Genomic DNA, 27,460 nt, shown 5'->3' on the forward strand with positions numbered 1-27,460 from the left:
GGATCTTAAAAGACTTTCAGATTACTAATCACAATGGAATTCTGTGAAGAGTGATGGGGTGTAATGGGCTCCAACAATGCCTTCAATTAAACTTTCATGCATAATTGCCCGAATGTAAGTGGTTGTTCTCACGATGTATATATACCGCCAACATACAAATCCAACAGGCAATAATCAGGTCTTTTACTTCCTTTACATTTTCAGCAGTGACAGTGGCAATACAACTGTATGTAAACAAGACATACAATCTTGTGAAGCTAAACATAAAACAAGGCATAGAGGAAGTCAAGCAAAACTGAAAAAATTATTTAAATTTACTGTATTATAATTGAAGGAACATCTCACTGGTATTCAGTTGGGTGCAGAATAAGTCTTCCCTGATTGCCTAATTTCACTGAAGCCCACAAGGACACCGCAAGGTTGATGAGAGGGCTTAAGTGGCTGTTGGCAAAGTTCTGGTAAGAGGACAGTGCTTCCAAACTGAGTTGAAACCGGGTGTGATCCAGGAGGCTAAGTGCTAGAAAAAATTCTGGCATGTACTAAGTGTTCAATAAATGCTTGTCACATGAAAATGAGAATTATGCTTCCATTGCTTCTCCCTTTTTACTGATTCATAGCTTCCTCCACATTTCTGTCCAGTTATTTTATTCTTACTATCCCATATATTTGCCCTAACGATCGGAGCCTAACAAATAATAGTAATACTTAAGTTGAAAACAGCCAGTGGTATAAATTAAGAGAAATGGTCACAGTGATTTTATTAGACATTACTTGTTACCATTTAGACAACTTCGAGCATTAGATCTAAGCAGAAACTCTAAGGTAATTAAGTTTTAGAGAAAATCAAAATGCCCAAACCTCTAAAAAGACTGTCCTGAGAACCTTTACCATTTCTTCTTTCTACCCATAAACACTGTCTCAAATATGTTAGCTGAAAAAGAATATTTTACATGTATTATTACATGTGGTTCTAATGCCTCCCTCTATTTAGAAAGCTGGCTCTGCGAAGACAGGAACTAAAAATATACTTAATACTCTTTATAGGCACAAGTAGGTTACAGGGTTTAGGTAGCTTGCAGGCAGTTAATAAATACTTAAATACCGAATGAAAGACAGCCAGGATCCTGGCAAAAAAAGTAGCCAGGAAACAGTACTCATGCCAAGAAGGGGCTCCTGGATAGTAAGGAGGATGTCTTAGGGAGAGACCAGTGGTAAGTTCTTGCTAACAACAACAACAACAACAAAAGATTCAGAGCGAAATTCTTACTTACTCCCAAGGACTAGCCTGACTCTGGATATGCTGTTCTTGGAAAAAAGAAAGAAAGAAAAAAGAAACTCTAAATGGAAGCAAACAGATTTGAGACAAAGGTATTTGCAAGAGTTCATCCAGCTTCTCAGCCTCTCTCCTATGCCTGCTGCAAGAGAATGACCCCTTCCCATCCTTCTCATCGGGAAACAGGTGTCTCCTGCCAATTAGGATTTAAAAATCAACAGGGGCTTCTTAAGAGAATGATGACAAGTCTAATTGCAAGAAGCAGCTGTTGAGACCTTGGCTACGCTGGGGCGGGGTTTATTAATACCCATTTTGCTGGGTCCCTGGCACCAAGCTGGGGTCAGCTCCCCTGTCACGGGGTCGAAGCTGTAAAATGCAGGGTGAGGATTTAATGACCTGAGCTAAGCAGGAGGGATGAGAGCACCCCGCACTGATCCTGGGAGTTGGGAGTATACAAGTCAAGTGGACACAGAGGCACTGTCAACAGCAGCCTCCGTTGAAAGGGTTGCCACTGCTCTAGAACGTGAGCTGCATGTTTACATGAGGCCCTGTGAGTTATTCAATCTACCGTTTTTTTCTGGCCTGTTTCTGGCTCATATGCATATGCGTATATGCTCAAACATCGTCTCCCCAGGAAGCCCTCTCTCCCAGTCCGTCTCTCTGCTTCTGGAACACAGTCTTCAGGGCTGCACCCCACCTCTTCTTTGGGTGCTTTTATTATTGGCATGTACACCTGCCTCATTCATTACTAGAGCGCAAATTTTTAAGGACAGATATTTGTTTTAATTGTCTTTGTAGCCTTATCATCTAACCTAGAACCTGCCATGTAGTAAGAGCTCAATAAATGTTTCTTTAAGCTCCCACCTCCCAAACCAGGAGGTGTGGAATCTATCTGCCAAAGCATTGCTAACAACTGCCAAGGCAAACAGGAGTCTTTGCTGCTGTCTAAGTCATTCCTTTAAAATGACAGTGAAGACAGGAAAGTCCAAGAAACATTCCTCCGGAAACACATGCAAACATTAATTCTGGAATGCCTTGGCATTCTCTCATAAGAATAGCTCAGTGAGAGCCCAGCAGAGACGAAAACGAAACCAGAGACTAACATTTGCTCCTAGAAACTTACAGACCTTAATATAGGCAATGCTGAGAGGTCAGGGTCAAGTGGATTTACACGATGAAGAGTTTTCAGTAGAGAAATTCTACAAGTCCTATGAACACATTAAGGTCAGCTGCTATATTAGTATATAGTCCATATACCAATGAAATCCTTTTTAATTAACATTTACTGGAATATTACTCTGTATTGCCATTTTTTTCTCACCAATAGAACCCAAAGAGAAATAAGATTTTGCTTTCGTCTTAAGCTGCTTCCAGTAAGGGCGTAAAGCACTGTACGATGAGCATTAATGCACTGAATTCCATGTTCTACTAGCAGAATGAATTGCAAAGCATAGGGAGATGATTTTAGTATGAGCAGTGTTCAGAAGACAAAAAGGATTTTTAGGAAGAGGAATTAATTAGCAAGAGCAATGAGAGTGCAGGGTGTTTAAGGAAGAGCAAGCAAGGTCCATGGGAAGCCCCAAATCCAAATAGGCAGAGAGGAGGGTGAGTCAGTAGCATTGGTGTCACAGTGTCATAGTAAGGAGTCTCTACTTAGTCCCTTAAGAGATCCTGGGGTCTTTAAAACAGACTTTCAAACGGCAAGGAAACAAACTTAGTTCTGTTCTTTATCACCCCGGTGGTCTGGCTCACAGGCGATGTATTAGAAGGGTGTGGAGCAACTTTGGGTAATCCTCTTGGCAAAAAGGAGTTGAAATCTTTAATTAGGGCTAGGGCCAGAGGCGTGAGGTGAGGACAGAGATTTAAAGAACATTTCAGAAATAGTATTGCTAATCCTGGGGAGGGAAGAAAGAAGGAAGGGTCATTACTAAGTCCAAGGCTTATAGTTTGGAGAATGAGGTGGACAATTATGGCATAAAAAAAGATAGGGAGTCCAAACTGCGTGTTGGACACATTAAGGGCAGAATTTGTAAGTAAAGATAAACTTGTAAAAGACAGACAGATTTTACATAGGGGTGTGGGTCTATACTAAGTATAGAATGTTTCCTAAATAAAGTATTTTAACATCATGGGTCATCTTGTAGAAAAACAAGTCTACGCAAAGTGATAAGTAAAGTTAGAGTCATTTTATAATTTCAAATAATGTGTATATAGCGTCGAAAAAGGAAGAGATCAACACATTGGATCCCCAAAATACAAAGTTGCATTTATTGCTTGCTGAAGTAGGAAGAACTGGGCTAGTCATACTGAGCAAAGAGAGATCTTACAAAGGGTTTGGGGAAGAACTTGTTTTGGGTGGTGTTGGTTACAGAGGCAAGACAAGGTTGCCACAGTCTTGGAAGCAGGGTTTTGCGTTGCTGAGGGGCAAGAGTAGTTTGATTTCAGCCTTAAAGCATGTTCACTAGAGTGTGTGTGCTGTGCAATTGCTGGCTTTGAAAATGTAAGGCTGTCATTGATTAGTTGGTTTTCAGAGTTGCTTCACTGTAGCAAGTTCTCACTGAATGATTAGGTAAGCTTAAAATCAGCTCCGGTGTTTGCTTGTTACCACCACCCTTTAACTGAAATTTATTGATTAAACAGGTTTAAAACAATTTCTAGTCTTTACTGATTAGCAAAGCTTTAGAACTTTCAGGCTTTCCTGGGAGCATGGGGGGAACTTTTGTTTTTCTTTAATTATTCTCAATAGATATGAGACTGACACAGTAATGACCTAATAGTCCATTTTGCTGCATTACTACTCTGAAAATCTAAAAATAAAAAGCTTCTTCACTTTCGAAACTTCTCGTAAAAATAGCAGACTATCAAGCAATCAAAGATTTCCAGTATTGTCAAGTGTTTTAGATTTGTGGAATTTTACCTATTAATTAATTATTTATTAATTAATTAATAAGGAATGAATTAATTATTAATTGATCTGCCATTATTTGGCTAGCACCTAACACGTCTTTTCATTTGGCTTATATTCATGGTGTTATGCATTGTCTCATTCAATGGAGAAGATTCTAAATTCAGTACTGGAGTGAGACAGTTGAAATTCAGAATGTTCCTTACTGAACTTAGGGGCTGCGTACGTCTGTGTGCTGTGGGTTTCCTTTATAAATCATTGGTTGTGCCTGTCAAGCTGTTTAGATACTTTGAATTCTAAGGTAATTTTTGAGAAGACACCATTTGGTTCCCTTACAGCTGATGTCTGGGGCTATATGTGTTTCAGCTGGGGTGCTGGTCCTGACAGGCTGACAGAATGCTTGCTAAGTGGACGTCTAAACAGATGTCTCGGAGCACATATGCCATCTCTGCAGCAGATCAACAGAAGGCCTGCATTTTTTATATTGTGATGTAAGATTAGGAAGCCATTTTAGTTTGACACGGATGAAAAGTGGTTCCACTTCAAAAACTATTAAATTGGAAATAGTATTCAATTCCAAATACCATCCCATACAGCTCTCATTATAGCACTTATCCCAGGCATTGTAGTTGTCTGTGCTTCTAACTGTATCCCTCTCCAAACTCCAAACGAACACCTCTTGGGGACCAGGCCTCCTTCCTTTGCTATTTTGGCCCAGTGCCTAATAGAGGGCTTGACACATAATAGATGCTTAATAAGTTTTTGTTGAGTAAATGAGTCAGTAAGTTTTTATTGCCAGATGCCAAAATATTTCTTAAATGTAAACAGAAGTCACATACTCCTTTTATTGATATTATGTTCATTTCCAAGTTTCAATCAACTATAAATGCTCAAATCCCCAAATAGGAAAGAATATTGGAAACAATAATTTCCATTCCCCTTATTTTACTTTATAAGTGTTCCTGAAAAACAGATGGGAAAAGAAAAGAATTTTTTTGATGAACCTTGAGGACACTATGCTAAGTAAAATAAGTCAGACAGAGAAAGACAAACACCGTATGATCTCATTTATATGTGAAATCTAAAAACAAAACAAAACCCCCCAAACTTATCGATGTAGAGAACAGATTAGTGGTTGTCAGAGGTGGGTGGGGTGGGGATGAGCACAATGGGTGATGGTGTCAAAAGGTACAAACTTCCAGTTATAAAATAAATAAGTCCTTGGGACATAATATACAACGTGGTCAATACAGCTATAGTTAATACTATATTGTATATTTGAAAGTCTCTAAGAGAGTAGATCTTAAAAGTTCTCATCAGAAAAAAAAGTTTTTAACTGTGAGGTGATGGATGTTAACTAGATGTACTGTGGTGATCATTTCACAATATACACAAATAACAAATTATTATGTTGTACACCTGAAACTAATATAATATTATATGTCAATTATATCTCAATTAAGGAAAAAAAAAACCTAAAAGGAAGATCAAGAAATAGGTCTTTTGATTCTTAATACTGTGCTTTTCTCATCATCCCAAATTGGTCTTTCTACACATTAAAAAATTTTTCGTATCAGTCCAAAACCGTTTCTAAGCATCATTTTTGTATCAACTTTATTGGACTATTTAAATTTAGAGTCCATATTTTCATTAAAATCAGATTCAGAGAGCAGAGTTCTTGTGATGGGTTCTTTGCCATACTAAACCACTAAAACATCTCCTCAATGATTGTCACTGGATACTTCAAGCTACTACTCTTAGCTTCTTCCTTTGTAGTCATCATGTTACCAAAAGTGGGGTCCGGCTGCTCACCACTCTAAAGCCAATAAAGAGGCAAAGTTGGTGGAAAGGAAAGTTTGCTTTATTTCACTGGCTGGCAACTGGAGGGAAGGGCAGACTCCTGTCCAAAGGCTGACTCCTCCCGACTGACAATCAATGGGCAAGAACTTTTTTTTACAGAAGGAGGGAGAGGGCTGCATGCAGAAACAGCACAGTTGGCTCTGACAGTCATCTTGAAATCGGTCATGAGGTGGTCTGACCAGCATCATCTTGATTGTTTCAAGTACAGTTAGTCCTCAGTGCCAGGGTCAGTTTGTTCCCATTTCTCTGAGGCCAGTTCTCGGAATTGTGGCAGCTTATGTCATGGCTACACTCTGGTCATCATGTAGTTAAGTTCTTCCACCTGGTGGGGGTTTCAGTGTCTACAAAACAGCTCAAAGGATACGGCTCAGAATATTATCTACAGCCCTTGAAGAGGCACTAAAGGTCCTTGACTTTGCTTAACGACTAAACTATTATTAGTTTGTCCTGTTTGACTGCTTTCCTTTGCTTCTCACTTCTCTGATTAAACTTATTCTTTGACTACAGTTTTTCTACAGAAAAAAGGCAGGTGGAAGATGGGGACGGGTGTGAGGGGGAAGGACCACAGGATCATGCTCTGTTTCAGTCACATAAAATATATCTCTAAAGAAAGGAATTCTAATGACAAAGAGAAGAAGGGGACAAATGATAAATCATATAATTTAAAGCAGATTTCAAGCTTGATTCAACATCAAAACATCTTGTAAACCCATGGTCTGATATGCTGAAGAGGCAATCTCTTGGTTTTCCTTGACTGGGTTACAATCTGGCCTGTTCAAATCATTCATTCCTTCTTTCCTTAGGCATGAGCAAATATTAACAACTCTTGACCTTAGAGACACTCTTGTTGGCAGGCAAAAAGGGGAGTGTGACTTTAGTAAAAAGGAAGTAAGCTAGAATATTTTGGCATATATGGCTTTTACAAGTTGTTCGTGAAGTGAATCACACTTTCTAGAAATTGAAGAGCAATTGCTGCTAAAGAATCTTGGGATAAATCTTTTGTAAGTGGAAAAAAAAAAAACAATGAAAGTACACATATTAAAATGTCCTTAATGCCACTCTTAGCTGCTGACACTTGGCTCCTGATATAAAACCAAGTAATAGGCTCATGGCCTCCCTTTTAGCCTTGAAATGGAACACCCACTTGACTTGGAAAGATTTAGGGACATCCTTACTCCATTGCCCTAAGCAATCCAAATAATGCAAAATTGGCAGTGGTAATTACTTGTAGACAGTAGAAGAAACCAACATGACTTTAAGTTTTGCAGCTAAATTTTGGGGTAAATTGTTATACAGCAATGGCTAACTAATACATGGGGTAGACAAGTAAGTCTATCTCCATCAGCTTTTCTGATATAGCTGGGTAGAGGAAACTTAGTCTTCAAAATCATACCATTTACCCTATTGTCTGCCTCAGCTCACATGAGGATGGATAAAGTCTTCATCTCAGGCTAGAGCACTAGTGTCCAAACTTGCTTCTACTACATCAAATATGAAGAGAAAAGAGACTGATAACTCTCTTTTTCACAATTTAGCAGTTGTGGTGCAAACATTCCCTCTCAAGCCCTTTACTCTTCTTAAGGCTCTGAGGAGTGGTTACTTGTAGATGATTCTGAGTTATTACTGAATAACATCCCCACATGCAGTTTGCACAGTATTTATTGAGCAGCTTTTAATGATGGATAGGGTGAGAAATACCAGGCAAAGAATATAGTAATAACAGTACATAAATTTTATTTTCATTTAGCATGAACACACCTGATTTCCTTCAACGTTGTAAACATGTCACATTATTAGGCAGTGAAAGTCTGATGAATTTAAACATTTATTTAGACATTGTTTTGAATGGAAAAGGTACTTTAATTCGACTTGCCTCCACTACTCCAGATCACTTTATTTTTATTTGTTTTATTTCACTTTGGTTGGGTTTAATTAAAAACAAATATCCCAAGGAGAGAAAGCAACTGGAAAGTTTTCTCAGGATGGGATTGGTTATTTTAAAGATATTTCTCTTCTTATTCTCCTGAGAACAGAGAGAGAAACTCAAGATAAAATATTTTATGGTCGGATTTTGGCAAATAGCTCATGTTTTGTAGTTAATAAATATGATTCAAACTAAGTGTTTAGAAGGAAACTCTGCTAGACCATTTTTTTAAACATAACTTAAAAAATGCACTAATTAATTATGTACAATTTGGTCATTAGTTAAAGAAGGGAATTTCAGGCTAGGAAGGTGACTTATTCCTATACATAATGTTAAAGAAATAAGTACTTACAAGGTTAAATTACTGCCCTGTAAAAAGACCAACAGACAACAGCCTCACAACTGTCAAGGTCATGAGTTGTTTCATTACCATGATGTATTCTCCAGCACTAAGGTTCTGTCAGTTGTTGTAATAGAAACTCTTACTTTTAGGGTTTATAATTCAGCTGTTAAAAAAAAAGGTTCTGGTTGATCTAAAAACAAAGTAAATAAGCTCTCAGGGTGTGTGCTGTATGAGTGTTTTGGGTTACATGAAAGTAGGGGAAAAGAGAAAACCTGTACAGTCCTAACTATCATGCTAGTTCTGATCATACAGAATGTTGGGGACTTGCTGTGACTTGGCAGTGCCCTTTTTGTTGAACACATTGCATGCCTATCAGAGGGACTGTCATGAGTCAGGGTGATAGGATAAACGTTTTTCCAAAGAAAGAAAAAGTAAAGAGTGGTCCCAGGATTTGGCATCCAGTTGACTAAGTTTGTTCTAAACTGCTTTTCACAGATGATTAGGTGATGTGGTCACTGGATTTAGGGCAGGGAGGATGAGGGAAGCAGATGGAGCTCTGAGATTCCAGGCCTACATATCTTGTGTTCTCAGGATGTACGGCCAATTTATAGGGTGACATAAAGTGAGGTGCCAGGATTGATCAAGGGCACTGTAATTTAGAGGGGGGAGTATTTGAAAGTAACAATTTAAAACTATTCTGAGATATTTTAGGTCCCTTTCTTTTTTTTTTTTTTTTAATTTATTTTTGGCTGCGTTGGGTCTTCGTTGCTGCACGCAGGCTTTCTCTAGTTGCAGCGAGCAGAGGCTACTCTTTGTTGCGGTGCACGGGCTTCTCATTGCGATGGCTTCTCTTGTTATAGAGCACAGGCTCTAGGCGCACAGGCTTCCGTAGTTGCGGCACGTGGGCTTGGTAGTTGTGGCCCGCGGGCTCTAGAGCGCAGGCTCAGTAGTTGTGGCGCCCAGGCTTAGTTGCTCCGCAGCATGTGGGATCTTCCAGGACCAGGGCTCGAACCCCTGTCCCCTGCACTGGCAGGTGGATTCTTAATCACTGTGCCACGAGGGGAGTCCTAGGTCCCTTTCTTTTAGATAAACAGTTCCCTCCCTTTTATTTTCCTGCCGATCCCATGTCTCTTGGCCACAGTGTAACTGGAAAGAGCAGACCCAGAGAATCAGGAGTCCCAAACCACTTAACATACTTTGACCAATTCTAACCTCCTTTATTCTCTCAGACGTTGATTGGAGGGCATCCTTTGGGCTGTTTGCTCCAGGAATCACCATTTCCAATTGTTTATTAGTGCACACTCTCTTGACGACAAGTTTAAGGAACAAAAGGAAATGAAAGGAAAGGGAAGGGAAGAAAAGGAAAGAAGCGCTCTTGGCTTACGAAACTAAAAAAATCCAGGCATGGTTGTTGAGTAGAAGTTCTGGCTCCTGACATGTTGAAACTAAATTCTCTAGTAATATCACCAGGCTCCATCTCTCAGCTCACGTGCTGGCTTCATATTCAGGTTCTCTCTCAGCATGGTGGGAAGAACAGTCCTGGTGTTTTAGGCTGACAAAGCCACCAGAGCTTATTATCTCAGAAGGACAGTGCATCTCCCACAACAGATTTGGAGAAAAGTCTTGGGGTGGGCTTCCATAAGCCAAGTTTTGGTCCTATACCTATCTTTGGGCAAATAAATTATTGTGGCAAATAGGATGGAATATGCTGATTGGCTAAGGCTGAGCCCAGGGGTATGGTCGTTCCCTAAAAAGGGGGATATTGAGTACACAAAAAAGCTCATGTTTACTATAGAAAAGGCAACCCATGGAACAGCAGAAAATATTTGCAAATCATATATCTGATAAGAAGTTAATATCCAGACTATATAAAGAATTCCTACAATTCAACAACAATAAAAAACAACCCAATTTAAAAATAAGCAAAGGATTGAACAGACATTTCTCCAAACAAGGTATATAAATGGACAATAAGCACATAAAAAGATGTTCACCATCATTAATCATTCAGGAAATGCAAATCAAAACCGCGATGAAATACCACCTCGCACACGTTAGAATGGCTACAATCAAAAAACATAAAAGTAACGATGATGTGGAGAAATTGGAACCCATGTGCATTAATAGTGAGAATGTAAAATGGTGTAGTTACTATGGAAAAGTGTGGTGGTTCCTCAAAAATTTAAAACTGGAATTAGCATATGATCCAGCAATTTCACTTCTGGGTATATACCCAGCACATAAAGCAGGGACTCCAAGAGGTATTTGTACACCCATGTTGATAGCACCATTATTTGCAATAGCTCAAAGGTGGAAGCAACTCCAATGTTCATCACTGGATGAGTGGATAAACAAAATGTGGTATATGTATACAATGACATATCATTCAGCCTTAAAAAGAAAGGAATTCTGACACACACTGGGGCAAGGATGAACCTTGAGGACATTACACTAAGTGAAATAAGCCAGTCACAAAAGGATAAATACTGTACAACTATGTTTATATGAGGTATGTAAAGTAGTCAAATTCCAGGGGCTTGAGAGAGCGGAAAGGGTTTTATTTTCCAATGGGTGCAGAGTTTCAGTTTTGCAAGACATAGTGTTCTGTGGAGGGATGGTTGGTGATGGTAACATAACAATGTGAATGTACTTAAAACCACTGACTGTACACTTAAAAATTGTAAAGATGGTGAATTTCATGTATATTTTACAACTTAAAAAAAAGCTATGTCCACTATAGAATTTCTAAAAAGATATGAAGTTGGCCAATCTGTTTCTAAAAAAATTTTCTCCATTTACCCTTTAGGGACTTTCTTCTGAACATCTTCCTTCTAGACATTCCTGGAATCATGCTGATTCTTCAGTGCTCCACCTTGGTTTGTTTCCCCTCATACTAGGTGGCTCTTGAAACTTCCTAATTCCCCACTCTGGTCAGATGCCAGTTCAGAGCCCTCCGTAAGGTCATGCCTCAGGTCAGGGAGCCTGTAAGTCAGCTGTGCTAAAAGCTGTTGATGTATGTGTTACATTCAAGAAAGGCATTTTGAAAAGGGGACATCGGAAAATGTGTTTTTAACTAAATGTCAATCAACTCAGCAGCTCTCATTGGATAGTTATCTCTTGGGTTTCCATATAGAACTGGATATAATTGTGATCACTAAGTCAAATCATCAGCTAAGGGTACTTTTACCATTTATCTGAAAAAGTAACATTTTTATAGCACAAGAGCCATTTGTCACATAGGCAACATAGGATGTTACTTGGATGGCATTTATACCCATGTGGGGAGATAAGAGTTACAGTTAACTCCATTGCTTGCAATCTCACATGCTTTTTAAAAAACATTTATTTTATTGACGTATAGTTGATTTACAATGTTATGTTAATTTCTGCTGTACAGCAAAGTGATTCAGTATACATATATGTGTGTGTGTGTATATATATATATATTCTTTTTCATATTCTTTTCCATTATCGTTTATCACAGGATATTTTTTTTTTAACATCTTTATTGGAGTATAATTGCTTTACAATGGTGTGTTAGTTTCTGCTTTATAACAAAGTGAATCAGTTATACGTATACATATGTTCCCATATCTCTTCCCTCTTGCGTCTCCCTCCCTCCCACCCTCCCTATCCCACCCCTCTAGGTGGTCACAAAGCACCGAGCTGATCTCCCTGTGCTATGCGGCTGCTTCCCACTAGCTATCTATTTTATGTTTGGTAGTGTATATATGTCCATGCCACTCTCACTTTGTCACAGCTTACCCTTCCCCCTCCCCATATCCTCAAGTCCATTCTCTAGTAGGTCTGTGTCTTTATTCCCGTCTTACCCCTAGGTTCTTCATGACCTTTTTTTTTTTTTTCTTAGATTCCATATATATGTATCACAGGATATTGAATACAGTTCCCTGTGCTATAAGTAGGACCTTGTTGTTAGCCATCCTATATATAATAGTTTGCATCTGCTAACTGCAAACTCCCAATCCGTCCTTCGCCTCACCTGCTCTTGATTGCACTTTTCCTCAGGTCCTAATTCTGCAAGTTCTGAGCAACTCAATTACAATAGTTGGACAGCCAGATACAGTGCAAGGAGCATGACTCCGCAGCCTAGATGGTCCACCTGATAGACCTACCTTCCAATTCTATTCGTGCCACCCACCAGTCATGTGACCTCCACAAGTCACTTAAACTATACAATAGGACTAATAATACCAGCTTTCAAGGATGTGATCATTAAATAAGGTCACATAGGGTAAGCTCCTGGCTCATTATATGTCTCCAAATGTTAGTTTCCTTCCTCTTCCTCCTCTGGCACGCTCTCTCCCTTTAGAGCTGACTCCAAAGCTACCAATTAAATCAAAGCAAGACTGCAAGACGTTCCCATTGCTCACCTCACTTCAGTGGTACCCACTGTCTCCACCCAGCTGACACTGCTGAGGTCAAACGAGTAAAACTACAACAACAATAAAGGCTTCACACAGAGAGGAGCGTGAATGAATATTCACACTCTGCACAGACAGAAAGAAAATGTTCCCTTGTCTATTCTTAGAAACCAGTTCTTGAGCCAAGCCTTGTAACAATGCATATTGCCGAAAGGTGTAATAGTATGTGGTAGTAGATTTTATTGAGAAGAGGGGTGGGTCCTCAAAACTTGGAAAATGCGCTTGTCGTTTGTAAAACTCTAAATGCAAATTTAAAAACTGATGTGTTAGACCACTTTTTTTTTCAGAGCCCCTTCTAGTGTCTCCCCTACCTCCACCCCCTGCTGTTCCCATAACTAGAAGTAATTTCATGAGCCAAATAGGATAGTTTTGCAGGTGTGTGTTTGGCATTAATTTTAATTTCTGTTCACATACACGTTATTACTGCCCACTCTCATGAAATAGTTTATTCAACCAAAACATATATCCTAATGAAAGCCATATTTGGGGGGAATACATGAATCCATCTAAGAATAAGTGATTAAATCACCTGTCATTTACTGATGAAAATTTCACAGAGGCATTTGAATTTCTCCAGGGTTGTAAACCAGGGTTTATCTTTACTGGAAACTGGGGTAAGGCAGGATATGGGGAGCAGCATGTTAAATCAATTGGTCACCCCCAATAATTTTCCCTGGTGTGCATTGTGCCTACACATTCTACATTACCGCCATCTTTCCCAACTTTCACTTGTGCTGTCTCAAGTTTGCACAAAGCTAAATGCTTCTTAAATGACTAACTGATATGATCAGATGAAATTATTTAGATTTTTGGACTGCTTTCAGAGTAACTCAGTTATGATGCAGTAGGGTGTTTAACAAACCGCTAGGAAGTTGCTGCAAATTCAGCTTCACACAGAACAATTCTTCCAAGTGAACTCTTTCAAACACTGGACTCAGTATCTTCCTTCAATAACTAGCACCACCACCAGCAATAAAAACAGCAACCAGAGGCTTTTTTCCTTCTTTTGTGTTTCTGATCTCTGTGAACTGCACTGCATCTTCCAAATTTCCCAAACCAGAAACATAGAAGGCAGGCTGGATTTACCTGAGAAGCAGTAATGGTTGCTAAGTCCTTATTCTTAGCATCTTAATCTTTTTGAGCCTGTGTACTTCTATCCATATTCACGGCCATCACCTAACTCAGGAATAGATCAATAAATCTCTGGGATCCTCTTAGATCCCTTACCTCTAATGAGTTGCCAGAGAAACTGTTATCAAGCATAAATCTGGACGCATAAATCCTTTGTTTATAAATGGTTCATTGAATACTACTGATCCCAGGATAAAATCAAAATTGATTAACGGTGTATTGGAAAACTTCATGATCTGGCCCTTGTTTATTTTCCAGCCTCATTTCTTACTATTTCCTATCTTTACTCTGTGCCTCAGAAACAGGAATTATTTGCAGTTCCTTGACCACATCATTCTACTTTTCTCTCTCTTACCTACAGTCTCATATATATATTTTCCACTTCATCTGGGTGCTTCCCATCCCCTTTTCCCTGGCCTTCTCCATTTTGCCAGTGGAGTTCCAGCTTGGAAATCATCTTGTCCAGGAACTCTCCCTTTGTGGGCTGGTCAGGTGCATATGCAAGTTACTGGCCACGTACCATGTGCTTACCCATCGTGGCGCCTTTCACACACTGTTTTCATACCCTCCACCACCGAACCGAGGGTCAGGAGTGTGATGAGTTCACGGTCAGCCCTACCAGCTGTGCTTCTGTGAAGACTAACTTGGTGGCTCTTCCACCTCCTCCAACACATGCTCTCATTCAATTCTTTGTATTTCCCGGAAGGCTCCCCAGAGAACTAGATTGACATCATCATCGCAGCTCCCAGGCACAAAACTCTAAGACTTCATGACTACAAAGGACAATACAGGGCCCTTTAGCGGTAGAGACAGTGTCCGCACAAGCCCCAGTCAAAAAGTATTTCATGGGGAGGCAAAATGAGCATCTGGCTTGTATATATCTGCTTTGTCAGAGATTTCTTAGCACATTATGTCTTCACATTTTTCAAACTCTGTGCTAACACAATCCTGGAAGATCCTCTGGAGGAGGGTCAGGCATTTAAAGTCAGAGCTTGGAATTATTTTTGCTGTGTGCAAACATCTTTCTTGGCCAGAGTACATCCCCAGAATTGATTTTGGCCTGGTTGGATTTGAGAGGGCTTTGAGAAGTGACCAGTGAATGAGAATATACGTATCACTACATCCAATAACTGATTTTTTTATAAATAAATGCAAACCATGCACAGATATTAAACAATGGTTACCTTTTGCTACCTAAGGAAAATCATACACTTCTCTTTCTTTCATTTTTTTGTTTCTGGGATTCAGAATCATGAACCACAGAGTTTGCATAGATCTGATTTTTACATAATATTTTGTGGCTTTTTTTCTTTTTAACTTTTTAATTTATTTATTTATTTTTGGCTGTGCTGAGTCTTCGTTTCTGTGCGAGGGCTTTCTCCAGTTGTGGCAAGCGGGGGCCACTCTTCATCGCGGTGCGCGGGCCTCTTACTATCGCGGCCTCTCTTATTGCGGAGCACAGGCTCCAGACGCGCAGGCTCAGTAATTGTGGCTCACGGGCCCAGCTGCTCCACGGCACGTGGGATCTTCCCAGACCAGGGCTCGAACCCGTGTACCCTGCATTGGCAGGCAGACTCTCAACCACTGTGCCACCAGGGAAGCCCTATTTTGTGGCTTTAAGTAATTTAAATCAACTAAATCTACTGATGTTGCATGTTATTTTTTTAAAGAAAAGAGTAAAAGGAAGAGGAAGAAATCATTGATTCATTATGAACTTATTTTTTTTCCTCATGTATAACTTTTCAGCTCATGTATAACTTTTTTTCCAAATACACCTTTGCTTATGGCCATCCTTGCTCTTCATTTTCATGAATTATTAGGTCAGTAAACACTCCAGCTAAGTTATAAAAATTTACATTGGTCCCATCTACACTTACCTGTATGTTTTCTTTTTCTTCTTTTTTTTAAAAATCTAACTCTACCATTTTAAATTTCTTTAATTCCAAACCAGGATCATATAGATGTTTTCCTGTGGTTTATGCATTCACTCAACAAATGTTTTTTGAGTACCTATGATATGCCAGACACTTTCTTAGATGCTGGTTATATAGAAATTAACAAAACAAAACAAAACAAATGCCTGCCTTCACAGAACATACATTCTAGTAGGTGAGTCATCTAATACAAAAGATAAGTAAAATATATGTCATGTTGGATAACTGTATGTATAAGGACTAAGTATTATTTAACAGTAAAGCAGGGAAATGACAGAGGTGTTGGATGAGCATGGGCAGTTTTAGAGATGAGGACCTACATCAATTTGGAGGGTGATGTTTTAAAAAGTTGTGAAAGAGGTTGGTCTGAAACTTCCCTTTGGTTTGCATTTGAACAACAGACTTGCAAGTAAATCAATACTATACACAAGGCAGTAAAGGAGCTGTTATATCTGTTTCAGGAAAACATTCCTTTATCACTCTTGGAAGCTACTTATAAACCATGTTCCATATTCATCTAAAGGGAACTTGCTGTAAATATTCTAAATGGTATTATTTTATCACTAATGATACATCTATCACTAATGTCGTCACTGTCACTAGTGACTACATTATGCATTATACCTTAATGTAACTACCTGTATGTAAAAAACTATGTACTCACATCTTTTTCAGTACATCAGCCCACTTTTAGTCTTAATTAGTGACATTTTACTGTGTTGCAGCTCAGCTTGCCTTAACTGCAAACCATGCAATTTAGGGCACAAACAAGGGAAGGTAAGAAGACAGCAAGAAGCCTAAATACAAATTTCACGTTATTTAGAATCAAGCTTAATACACACAACAGAAACTCTACGACATGGAGGGTGAAGAAAATGAAATCATTTCCAAAGGTATTTATTGAGAAATAGTAAAGATATACATATTTTTACAAGCTTTTAATATTAATTTACATTTCTTTAAATTATGTAGGCCCCAATAATCTATACTTTACTAATACGTAACAGAAACCCTTGACTTTGTTAGATTTCCATAATGCTACCATAGTTGGGAGTCAAAAATGCAACTTTGGCTCAAGATGCTTGTTTGTTTTTAAAAGAAATACTAAATGCCATATTCACTGAGAATGCAGGCTTGTCATAAACAAATGTGCATTAAAAAAAAAAACCCAAAAAAACCTTCATACTGAGCATGCTGTTGACACTATTTGGAATCTTAGCTCACCAGAGACTAAGGGAAAAAACATTTTTAGAGTGTTATTATCTACTTTTTGTGCACAAATTGCATGATACTAAAATATTTTTTTGCCTCTGAATTTGATTTACAAATCTTTGCAGGGTGTAATGACTTAATCTTGTCTGTGATAGTATTGTAGCTGGGCCACCTGTTTTGCTATTCTTTAGGTGTAACACGAGGTGGTTACCTGTCCCGGTGATATCACAAGTTTGTACATATAGGAACCAAAAACCCATGTCCGTGACAAAACATTTCAAATTGGTTTATAATAAGGCACAATATTCTATATGTCAACAGAACATGGAAACTTCCAAAGGGGCTTTTTTGTTTGTTGGTTTATCTTTTGTTTTTAAGATCGGGAAGGAATAGGATCTTGGGTTCCTAGGGGGGGGAAGAGAAGCGTTCTAGCCTGAGCATGCTCAAGGTCACAGGACAAACTGTGATGTGGGCTCACTGGCCTGCACCACGGTGGTGCCAGGTGAACTGTTCTCCGACAACCTAGCATTTAGGTTTTAGGCTGGCAGCCTCTTCTGAACACATCATCATCGGCGAAGAGGTCTGTGAGAAATAGCACTGCTGATGTAATCAGTGACTTTTCTCTTTGCCCTGTAAAGGGGTGTTCCTTTCTGTACCTGCAGGTTTAGCAGCATAAGAAGCCTTGCCTGTTTGATATGAAAAAAAGAGTGAAAAATTTCGACGTAATGCCAAAATTCTATCATTTAAAGAACCTGGCTCTACAGTAAAGATAATTTTGCTTTGTTCACAGTAATAAATATTTAAGGTTTTAGTGCACAAAATAGAATTATGTATTGCTAATCAATGCAGCTCTTTAATTTTTTAAAACTACTATTTTCAAGCTAAAGGCCAATAGAAATATAAGATTTATTATTATTATTATTATTATTATTATTATTATTATTATTATTAAGTATTCCAACCTTAATTTGTCTGCAACAGTACTTGGTGCAGAGGTAGCCAAAAGCTACAAAATTTAAAGATTAAGATTAAGGTCTACATGTGATGAAACCACAACCTTAAAATCTGCAAAATAGAGTCTCAATCTCTTTCTGCCCAATGTAAACATGGCCTTAGCGTACAGTAAAGAAATACAGGTTTATAGCCTGGAAAATAAAATCACATTTCCATAGCAAATGTTGTGATCAGTGTACAAAGCACCAATCATTTGGGAACCACCGAAGCCTCAGATGATGGATTATCATGGACCAGCCTCTGGTTAGGAGCACTGCTTAGTAGCTGGATGGCAAGTTTCACACTGTGACATTTTAAACACAGAACTGCAGGTGTAGACACCTTTAAAACACTCCTAGATCTTGAAGTCTTAAATTTCCACAAGGGAAATCATGTCATACGAAATGACAGGAGAACCTGTATCGTGTTCCTAACATGGGCTACACACCAAGAAAAAAAAACATGCAAACACAACGATGACAGGCTCTCCTTGCAATGAATGAAGTCCATTGTGCAGTAATGGTACAGCCAGAAACTAAGGTACGCAGGTCTGTAATGGAGAGAAACTGGATGGATGTGTTAAGACAGAGAACCAGATACTATTTCACTGTTGTAACTTCAGTAATGCTGCCAAGATCTGGCTCACTTGTTAATTTATTTTATGATGATAGTCTAGGTAAAATTTTCATTGATTCACTTCTTTCCTTAGAAACCATCTGGGGCATTCACCTTCCACTACTGATGACACTTCATTTTTGCAATGGCATTGGGAATAAATGCACTTAGCTTTATTTTAAGCCCTGTTCACCCAATGTGAATTTTAAGCCATGTTCATGCATATTCTAAGAAAGTTTGGGTGATATTTGCTTATGATTTTCATCAGAATATTTTCCTCTATACAACCTAGACGTATCAACAAGTCAAACTCCAAATAGTATATAGGTCATCATGAGTATGGCTCTTAGTTTTCTCCAGTAAAACTGTAGAAAGGGTACTCGAGGTTTCAACATACATTTCACTTTCTAAGTAAAGGTCCCACAGTCTTTCCCAAACCTTCTGCTTCTGGTTGGATGCACAAATAGTTGCCTCATACAATTATTGGAATTATTAAGAACCCAAATAAAACACAAGCTTTCCTTTATTATTATTGTTTTCTTATTGCAACAAATACTCAGTTTCTTGCTGATGCATTATTAAGCTTTGATAGCTTGAATTTTAAATTTGGTCATCTTAAGAATGATCACAAAGGTTTTTGTTCTTCATTATCTACAGAGGTTTTAACCAAAGTTACATTGTAACACACAAATGCTGTCTTGTCTTTAAGGCACAACACATCAGTATGAACATTCTGTTTGCCAAACTTAAAAAAGAGACATGATTAGATTCCCATTTCCCCTCCCACTACCCTCCCCGACAAATGAAAGAAAAATTGCATCCACTTTCAAAGTCAGCTGCTAATAAAGTCACAGTAAATTACTTTCATCAATAATTTACACAAATTACAGGTCTAGATAGGACTGTCCTTACACAGTCTGAGTGCATTCCAATTCAGATTTTCTGGGCTAGGTAGGCTAAAGTCAGATTCAAACCTCAGGGCTGAGAAGATCTCCCATTTTGAGGAATGTTGTTGAACCTTGTCAGACGGAGCCTGTGTTGGTGCTTTGCCAGGGTGAGAGCTCTTTGCTAAAGCTGTTATTTCCAGTTAGGACTCATACGGTGTGTACCAGCAACCTCCACAGATTTTTTTTTTAAACCATTAAAGTGTTGTAAATATAAGACCATAGAGCTTCCTTTCTGTAGCACTAAAGTTTAATTCCATTCAGCAATCTGAATTCTTCATTCTGGAATTCTCATTCCAAATATGATTTCATCCTTTAAGACAATTTATATGTGTAAAGCCAGAGGCATTGAATCACACATAAAAATTCAGTGTACTTGAAATATAAAAAAAAAAAAAAAAAAAAAAAAAAAACCAACAAAAAAAACGGATCTCCAGCTAGAGAACACAGTTACAAATACTCTAATTCCAGTGCTTGATGTAGAGCCAAGAGGTCTGAATGACTTGATATCCTCCAAAAGGGCATATTGTGCTGTGTGGTTAAGAGAGGGAGGGATGGGAGAGAGAAGGGGAAGGGATGGAGAGAGAGCATAACTATTATCTCAGTGAAGCAGAGGTCCACACAAGGAAGTGTAGTTCACCCAAGTTCAAGGGAGGGAGTTTAAGGGAGGGATGATCATATTTGAAGGCTTGGTAGTATCAATGTGGTATTGTCAAAATAATAGAGAAATAGATCTGAACTGGATTTTAATGATAATAAAAGAAAGTAATAAGATTTCTTACGTAGTTTAATATTTATTTTGGAAAGTATCATTACTAATATCAGCATCCGGGAAAGCAAGCTGAGCATCAAAATTCTATGTGGCTGGAGGAAAACAAATTTTACTTACTACATCACTCCTTAAGGTCCATCTCTCAGAAAAAATGATAAACTTCCTAAATCCAAGGCTTTTTTTCTCTTTGAGAGGAAGAGGGTGAATTCCTCTCTACATTAAAAAATAATTTGAAGCTGGACTATATAAGGTAGAAAAAAAATGTGGGGATGATCAAGTTTCTTACTTGTCTGGGGTAAGTAATAATTTAAGCCAGCAGAGTTGACCTGATTTATTTCCTTGGTGTGGGATTGAGGGAAAGCACTCCAGAATGCATGCTCAAGGGGGAGATATCACCCCCTTAAGGGGACAAAAATGAGGTTTTGTGGGGAAAAAATTCTTAGATATTACAATGGTTTGTGGCTCTCCAAAGCTATACCAGTAATGGTATATGCGTGGTATTAAAATTTCATGAAGGGTTGTGATTAGGAAAAAAATGTCTAAAAATACTTCATTGTGGACAATAATGAAAAAAAAGAAATAATGCACTATAGCAATTAACAAAATCAAAGCTTTATTTGTAAGTTTGGGCTGATCACATCTTGTAGAATAAGTATTTGCATGTAAAATGGAAATATATATATATTATATGTAACATGGAAAAGACACTTTATTATAAAAATTAATAATTCAAATAATAATCACTATTGCTATATAGTTTTTTACTGCCCAATATGGTAGCCACTAGCCCAATATGGCTATTGAGCACTCAAAATGCGGCAAGTCCAGTTCAAAATACACACTGGATTTCGAAGACTTAGAATTGTTTTAAAAATGTAAATATCACATGAATAGTTTTTATACTTATTAGGTGTTTAGACAACAACATTTTGAGTATATTGGTACATTATTAGAACTAATTCTACCTGTCTCTCTTTTTAATTTTTTTAAACACAGCTTCCAAAAAATTTAAAATTACAAATATGGCTCACATCATGTATTTCTATAGGGGAGTTCAGTTGTAAACTTTGAAATTTCTTCTTAGATTTACAAAACAAACTATGCTTTTGGGTCAAATTAAAGCACAAAATTCACTTAGAAGTAACTTTTTAAAAATTCAGCTCAGATCTATTTGTAATAGCAAAATAGTACTTTATATTTTTGCACATGCGATTACAGCTACATCCAAAGAAGAGCATGCATTCTGGATACTAGAGAAACCAACCACCTGTGTTTCAAAATAGAATTATAAGCCTTCACCATCACCAAAACTGTACCTACATAAACAACCATTTGGAAATAGCATTCTAACCAAGGTTCTTATCCGCTTGGAGTCATGCCTTTTTCTCCTGAAGTTTTGGGTTTAAAGCCGAAGGTGTTAACAACTGGTATACCAAGTCTAGTTTTCACGCCACGCATAAATGGGGTTGACTTTATAAGTTTTAACTTTCAAAGGCATATACTGTTTCTGGTTTGGAAAAGTGAATTTTATTAGCCCTGACCTAGATGTGTGTGAATTTCACATAGGCTAAAAGACATGTAAAATGCTTGCTATGGTGGCCGCACTGACTGCTCTTTGTTTTGTGTAATTATGGTGCCAATATGAAAAATTGAAACAACAAGGACTCAGGACACTGACAAACTCCAGAAGATATTTCAACTGTGTGCAACCGGAAGGATTTCAAGTGGTCGTCAGCTTGGGTCACTGACACTGCTAATTAAGACCGAGGGGCACTGTGGGAGGATGAGTCTGAAACAACTCTCTTAATGTTATGGAAAAGCATGGAATATTTCAAGTATGGCTTCCAACGCGTCACGAAACCTTCTAAAGTGGAAGCTCCTTCTTTTTCTTCATTTTGCATGATTTGTATTGACTACAAACATAAATCATATCTTTTATCTTTCTAGTATCACTATAGACTTTCCTAGGAAACTGTTTGTTTTTTTTGGGGAGGAGGGCGAGGGGGGACAGAAATCAGATAAACACTCCAGCACATGCAAGTGTTTAGTGAAGTCTTTATCAGATGATGATTTGAAATCTCCTCAGGATAATAAAGACAATATTCTTTCTATGTAAAACAATATATGCTGACATGTCATTGTTCAACAATACTTATTCATCATTTTGCTTTGTTTTATAAATTACATCACTGTAATCCTGGCTAGATGATATTTTGCTATCAATCAGTGAAGGAAGCAGTAGATCTCAGTGTTGTGTTGATTGATAGTCTGGCATCTGGGGCCTATCTTGATATCATTCTCCTTTTGATGCTGGACCAACCAGTTAATGGTTTTTTAATTGCCTTGATTTTTTCAGAAATATGGGCCAGATGAAAAGGCTGATTTAAATACCTAGGGCCTATGAGATCTTCTGAATATATTCAAAGCCAGGTGCTTGGCTTCAATCAAGTACCAATGACTCACCAAAACAAATAACACTCTTCTAGAAGATGTAAGGGACATTGCCTCTAAGTCTCTATAACAAGTTGGCACAAAAGGATTTGAATAATATATCCCACTCCAATAGCATTTATTAACTTCTCTAGTAAGTTTTTTTCTTCATCTATTAAAGCTACCCTCAGATTTATCATCATGGGGCATAATTAGTACTAGGCACTCGCAAGGACCATATGGCATAGAGGATGAATGGGAAAAGGGTAAGAATTGAGCCACTCACATGGCTTTCTATGGAGCTCGTTAAGAGTCTTTAATCTTGTTGAACTTCATGTGCTCAAAAATGGTTTTTTTTCCCCCATCTTTCTTATATCTGTGTGTATTACACACACACACACACACACACACACACAAACACACATAAGCACACACACAAATAAATGTAACTAAATGTTCCTACATTTCCTATGAAGTTTCAGGCCAAAAAAATGCTAGACTCCAAATGGTTTATTTGAATGTAAGTACTGACCTTCTCATGCTCTTACTGCTTTGCATCTATAAATTTAAATCATTTGTCAAGCTGCCATTGGGCCAAACTACAGGAATGCAAACAAAAAAGCTTGCATTAGAAGTATCACACCAACATTGTTTGAAACAGGTTACCTTTTTTGCTGCCTGTTCTTCTTCTACACCATCCCCAATTACAACATATACTACTTTTCTGCCAAACCTTTGCATTATTCGTTCAAAGCAACTTTCTTTTCCTGGAAGATAAACAAGATAAAGTTCAGAGTGAAGTTACCTGGTTAGCGGCATGCTCCTCATCTCGGCCATCTCCAATCACAACATAAGTTATGTTAGTGCCAAATCTGGACACTATACGCTCAAAACAGCTTTCCTTGCCTGAAAAACAATGCACTGCTTATTCTTCCAGCCATTGCATTCATTAACCTAAAGATTCATAAAGTGTTAAGTTACTTTCACTTGAACATCAATCACTTAAACTCGCTTGCAAACTCTGGGTTTATGAAATCAACAAATATGGTTGAATACTCTTAAGTCTTTACTTAAGACAGATTATTAAATGAATGTATTTCACACTCCAAAAAAAGTCAGTAGGGCTAAGTATCTAATCGGAAAAAATGTTTATATCTTTTTGATATCTTTCAGTCCATCAAAAGACTATAGGAACAACTTTACAAGCCACTATCAGTTTTTACATTTATTTGTGTAATTCTACATTCTATCTAGTTTGTTTTAAGTAGTATAGACAAGTCAGCTAAAATTATTACTGTGAAGAATTGAAGGTTCACCTAGAAATAAAAAGAGGAAGTACTAAGATAGGGATTTATCTTGATAAACAATTCCTTTCTTCAAGTGGCTGGGAGCTAGTCTGCTCAGATTAATTGTACGAAGGGTGCTATTTGCTTGGGCCACAGTACTGGTGACACTAGTATCCTCTGATCGCACTGTGGGAATAACACCACAGAATTTCTACATGTTCTTTGTTTTTACAACACTGGCATTATTCTCTGAATTTCATTCCCAGCATGTTCATTCAGTCATGGCTACTTTTTCACTTTTTCTTACTCTGATAGTTCAGAACTCCAAAAAATACTAGCTTAAAGGGAAAAATAGAAATGATTTGTTTTCAGATTAAAGATAAGGAACAATTTGGCCAATAAGAAAGAATGTCGTCCTTACCAGAGGAAATGTTTATGCTTGCGTAAAACTACTTGATTTGTCAAAAAGCAGAATCAGGTTCGATGTATTAATCCTGCTAGCATAAATATACTTATATGAAAAATGAATGGGATTGGTACCAGGGCTCTGAATTGCAGTGCTTAGGAGAATGAGGAATTTACTTTATGAAAGCTTGGCTCTCTTTAACTATACTCCCAAAACAGCTGTAGCTGGGGGCTCTTTTTGCCTGTGCCAATATCAGAACTCAGCAAGGCCCAGGGCAGGTTATTTCTGGTAGGGGATTTTAGGATTCTGAACTCTTGTCAAGCTGCCAGAGCCTAAGTTTGTTGACCTTCAGGGCACATTGTACAACCCATCTATTTCCCCAGGCATTTCCTTGACAGATGACAGAATACATGAGTTGTTTTCTTTTAACTCTTTCAAGATGGCGGAAGTTGATGAGCTTTTGTTTTTGAAAGTTTATTAGAAGTCTTAGTGTCGGTGAAAGGCACTTAAAGTCAAAGATGGCTCCACAGATAGCTATGATCTACATAAACAAGGTTGTAGTTCTTTGGTTGCTACTGAACGTTTCCGGAAATGTGGATTTCCAGCCATTCATATGTTATGAATGCTCCAATTATGTTTTCTGATTCATGAATTTTTTTTTTCCCTGGAATTAAGGTTACTAGTTCAATCCATCTGACACTCCCTTATAATGCCAAAACAGTATTTTTATCTTAGATCTAGATTATTGCATATGCAAGGATGTAATACCATATACCATATTAGGTAAAATATTAAATACTATCGCTAAAGGTCCTGTATATTATTTAGATAACATGTGCCGTAATGAAATACAAATATAATATAAATGTATATGTATATATAAAGAGTCAGAACTATCCAGATACTGAGTTCAGAATTTCATAGGCAACAGTTTTTATAAAGTTTGCACATGCTCAAAGAGTTGCAGGGGACTTTGTTATTTGAGCTCTGTTCAAATTTGCTTGATATTCTTATAGCAAAATTGATGAAAGAGGGAATCATGTGGAGACACACATTAAGAAAATCCCCCAAAACACAGATATGAACATATTTCACACGGAGTTAGAAATAATTTTCTTACCTATTTTAGTTGCACTGTAAATATTCTCAATGGGGAAAGCACCTCCTAAACTATAGAGCAGAACCTTCGCAAGTGCTGGGATCAGCTGGGTTGTTGTTACCAAGACATTTACGCAGTTACTCCTAAGATGAGGAGGAAACAGGCATTTTTGTTTTCTAATACTAGATAACTTCTTATAGTACAAATTTTAAATTATCCTGCAGTCTTTCAATTCCATAATAAACAGCCCCTGATAACCTACCCTTTCAATATTCAACAGTTGTTTATGGTACCTATCACCTGGTAGGCACAATACCAGATGCCAGAAATACATCCCAAAATGAAGGAAGTGAAGGAAAATAAGTTTGCCCTCCTACGCAGATCACAAGCTAGACAGGGAGGGAGACAAGTAAATAGACCCCTGCGAATAAGAAATGTGTTCTATAACCAAGATCTCCTCAGGTCCCTGTGGAACCTCACAGAAGGATCCCTACCTCGGCCAGTGGCAATCATGGAAAGATCATTAAATGGAGCATGGCTTACCTCTGAGTTTTACAAGTATGCACATCAGCAGTTTTCATAAAATTTGCACATATACAAAGAGTCACAGGGGACTTTGTTATTTGATGCAGGTAAGGTATTTTTTAGGGTGATAGGACTCCATGTCCCAGAGTTTTTAGAGCCTGGGAAAGCAGAGGACACAGGAAGGGAGGAGGTGATGGGATGTGTAAGAGGAGTTTTTGGATTTTGTGCAAGAAACAGCCCAGAAAGTCCCAATCAAGGTACTGACAAATGGTGCATCCTGAAGAAGTAAAAATAGAGAGGATTCTTATTTAGAACAGAAGGGGTTGAGTCCCTGAATCTCCTTCTAACAACCAAGGGCAAACTGCATTTAATGGGCCTTGTTTTAATCCATCTACTAAGGCCTTACCCTTTGAGAGTGAGAATCTCCCACTCTGCAATTTACATCTGTTTCTTTCACAGTAGCACAGGATGGGGTGATGAGGGTGCAGCGGGGAAGGTGAGATAAAGGAAACACCAAGGGAAGGGAGACTGTTAGCCTGAGTTAGGGAAAAGAATGGACTGTGGCCCTTCCTTCTGGATTACAGGGAAATTGAGCTGTCCCGCCTGGAGGGGCTCAAACCACACACCTGAAACTGGGAATCAGAAGGCATATAGCTATGCACCTTTCTCTACTAGATATTTTGTATCATGAGCCTTTAATACATATTTGTAAGGGCCGATACAATATTCTCTAGAATTCTGCAGACTGATTTTCAGAAAACTGGTCTCAAGGGCAACTTAGAAGGACAAGGTGAGCGCTAAATTCTCATAGGTATGTATATGCTCAGCCCCCAGTACTCTTCATATTATGCTTTATATTCTTTAGACATATCATGCGTAAAGAAGACTACAATTTATTTAAAAACAATTATAAAACCTTTATAACGATAGCCTTTTAAAACATTTTCATTTCTAAATTATCTCCATAGACACCTGATTTTTGTAATAGGAGCATTGATTCCTAGATACAAATGATGAGGTTATCAATTTATATGGGACAAAGAAACAAAGACTAGAGGTAGAAGTTTAATAAGTATCATGAATACAATATTAAATTTTACTAATCAAAAAATAAAGAGCTAGAAAGTGACTTGCCTATGATCAGACAAAACTTCCCCAAATAATGGCAGACTACTAAGAATAATACACAAACACATTACTGTACTGTGACACAAGGTTCTACATCATATTTCATCAAAATAAGATGTTATTCAATATCATATATAGATGAGTGTTACAGAATGAAAACATGGTGGAATAAAAAAAAGCACAGGCTTTTTAAATTTATAGATGTGGTTTTGAAATCTAATAAATAAATTACAAACAT

General features: G+C 37.9%; 1 protein-coding gene across 16 annotated transcripts in view; it reads right to left on the bottom strand.

The window, feature by feature from the left end:
• Positions 1-16,693: 16,693 nt before the first annotated feature.
• The window catches only part of EYA4 (EYA transcriptional coactivator and phosphatase 4), a 296,342-nt gene continuing 285,575 nt past the window's right edge, over positions 16,694-27,460 (bottom strand). For 7 of the 16 annotated variants that reach the window (XM_057527915.1, XM_057527914.1, XM_007190887.2 and 4 more), the window contains 3 exons: positions 25,591-25,712; positions 23,445-23,545; positions 16,694-20,107 (listed from right to left, as the gene is read on the bottom strand). In XM_057527915.1, coding sequence (XP_057383898.1) covers positions 20,027-20,107; positions 23,445-23,545; positions 25,591-25,712 — 304 coding nt within the window. In that variant the 3' untranslated portion in view covers positions 16,694-20,026. Of the gene's footprint in view, positions 20,170-23,444; positions 23,546-23,583; positions 23,685-25,590; positions 25,713-27,460 lie in introns of all 16 variants that reach the window. The other 9 variants (XM_007190888.2, XM_057527922.1, XM_057527923.1 and 6 more) reach the window with 5 other exon arrangements.

The sequence above is a fragment of the Balaenoptera acutorostrata genome, chromosome 14 (genome assembly GCF_949987535.1).
Source record: "Balaenoptera acutorostrata chromosome 14, mBalAcu1.1, whole genome shotgun sequence".
Lineage (NCBI taxonomy): Eukaryota > Metazoa > Chordata > Mammalia > Artiodactyla > Balaenopteridae > Balaenoptera > Balaenoptera acutorostrata.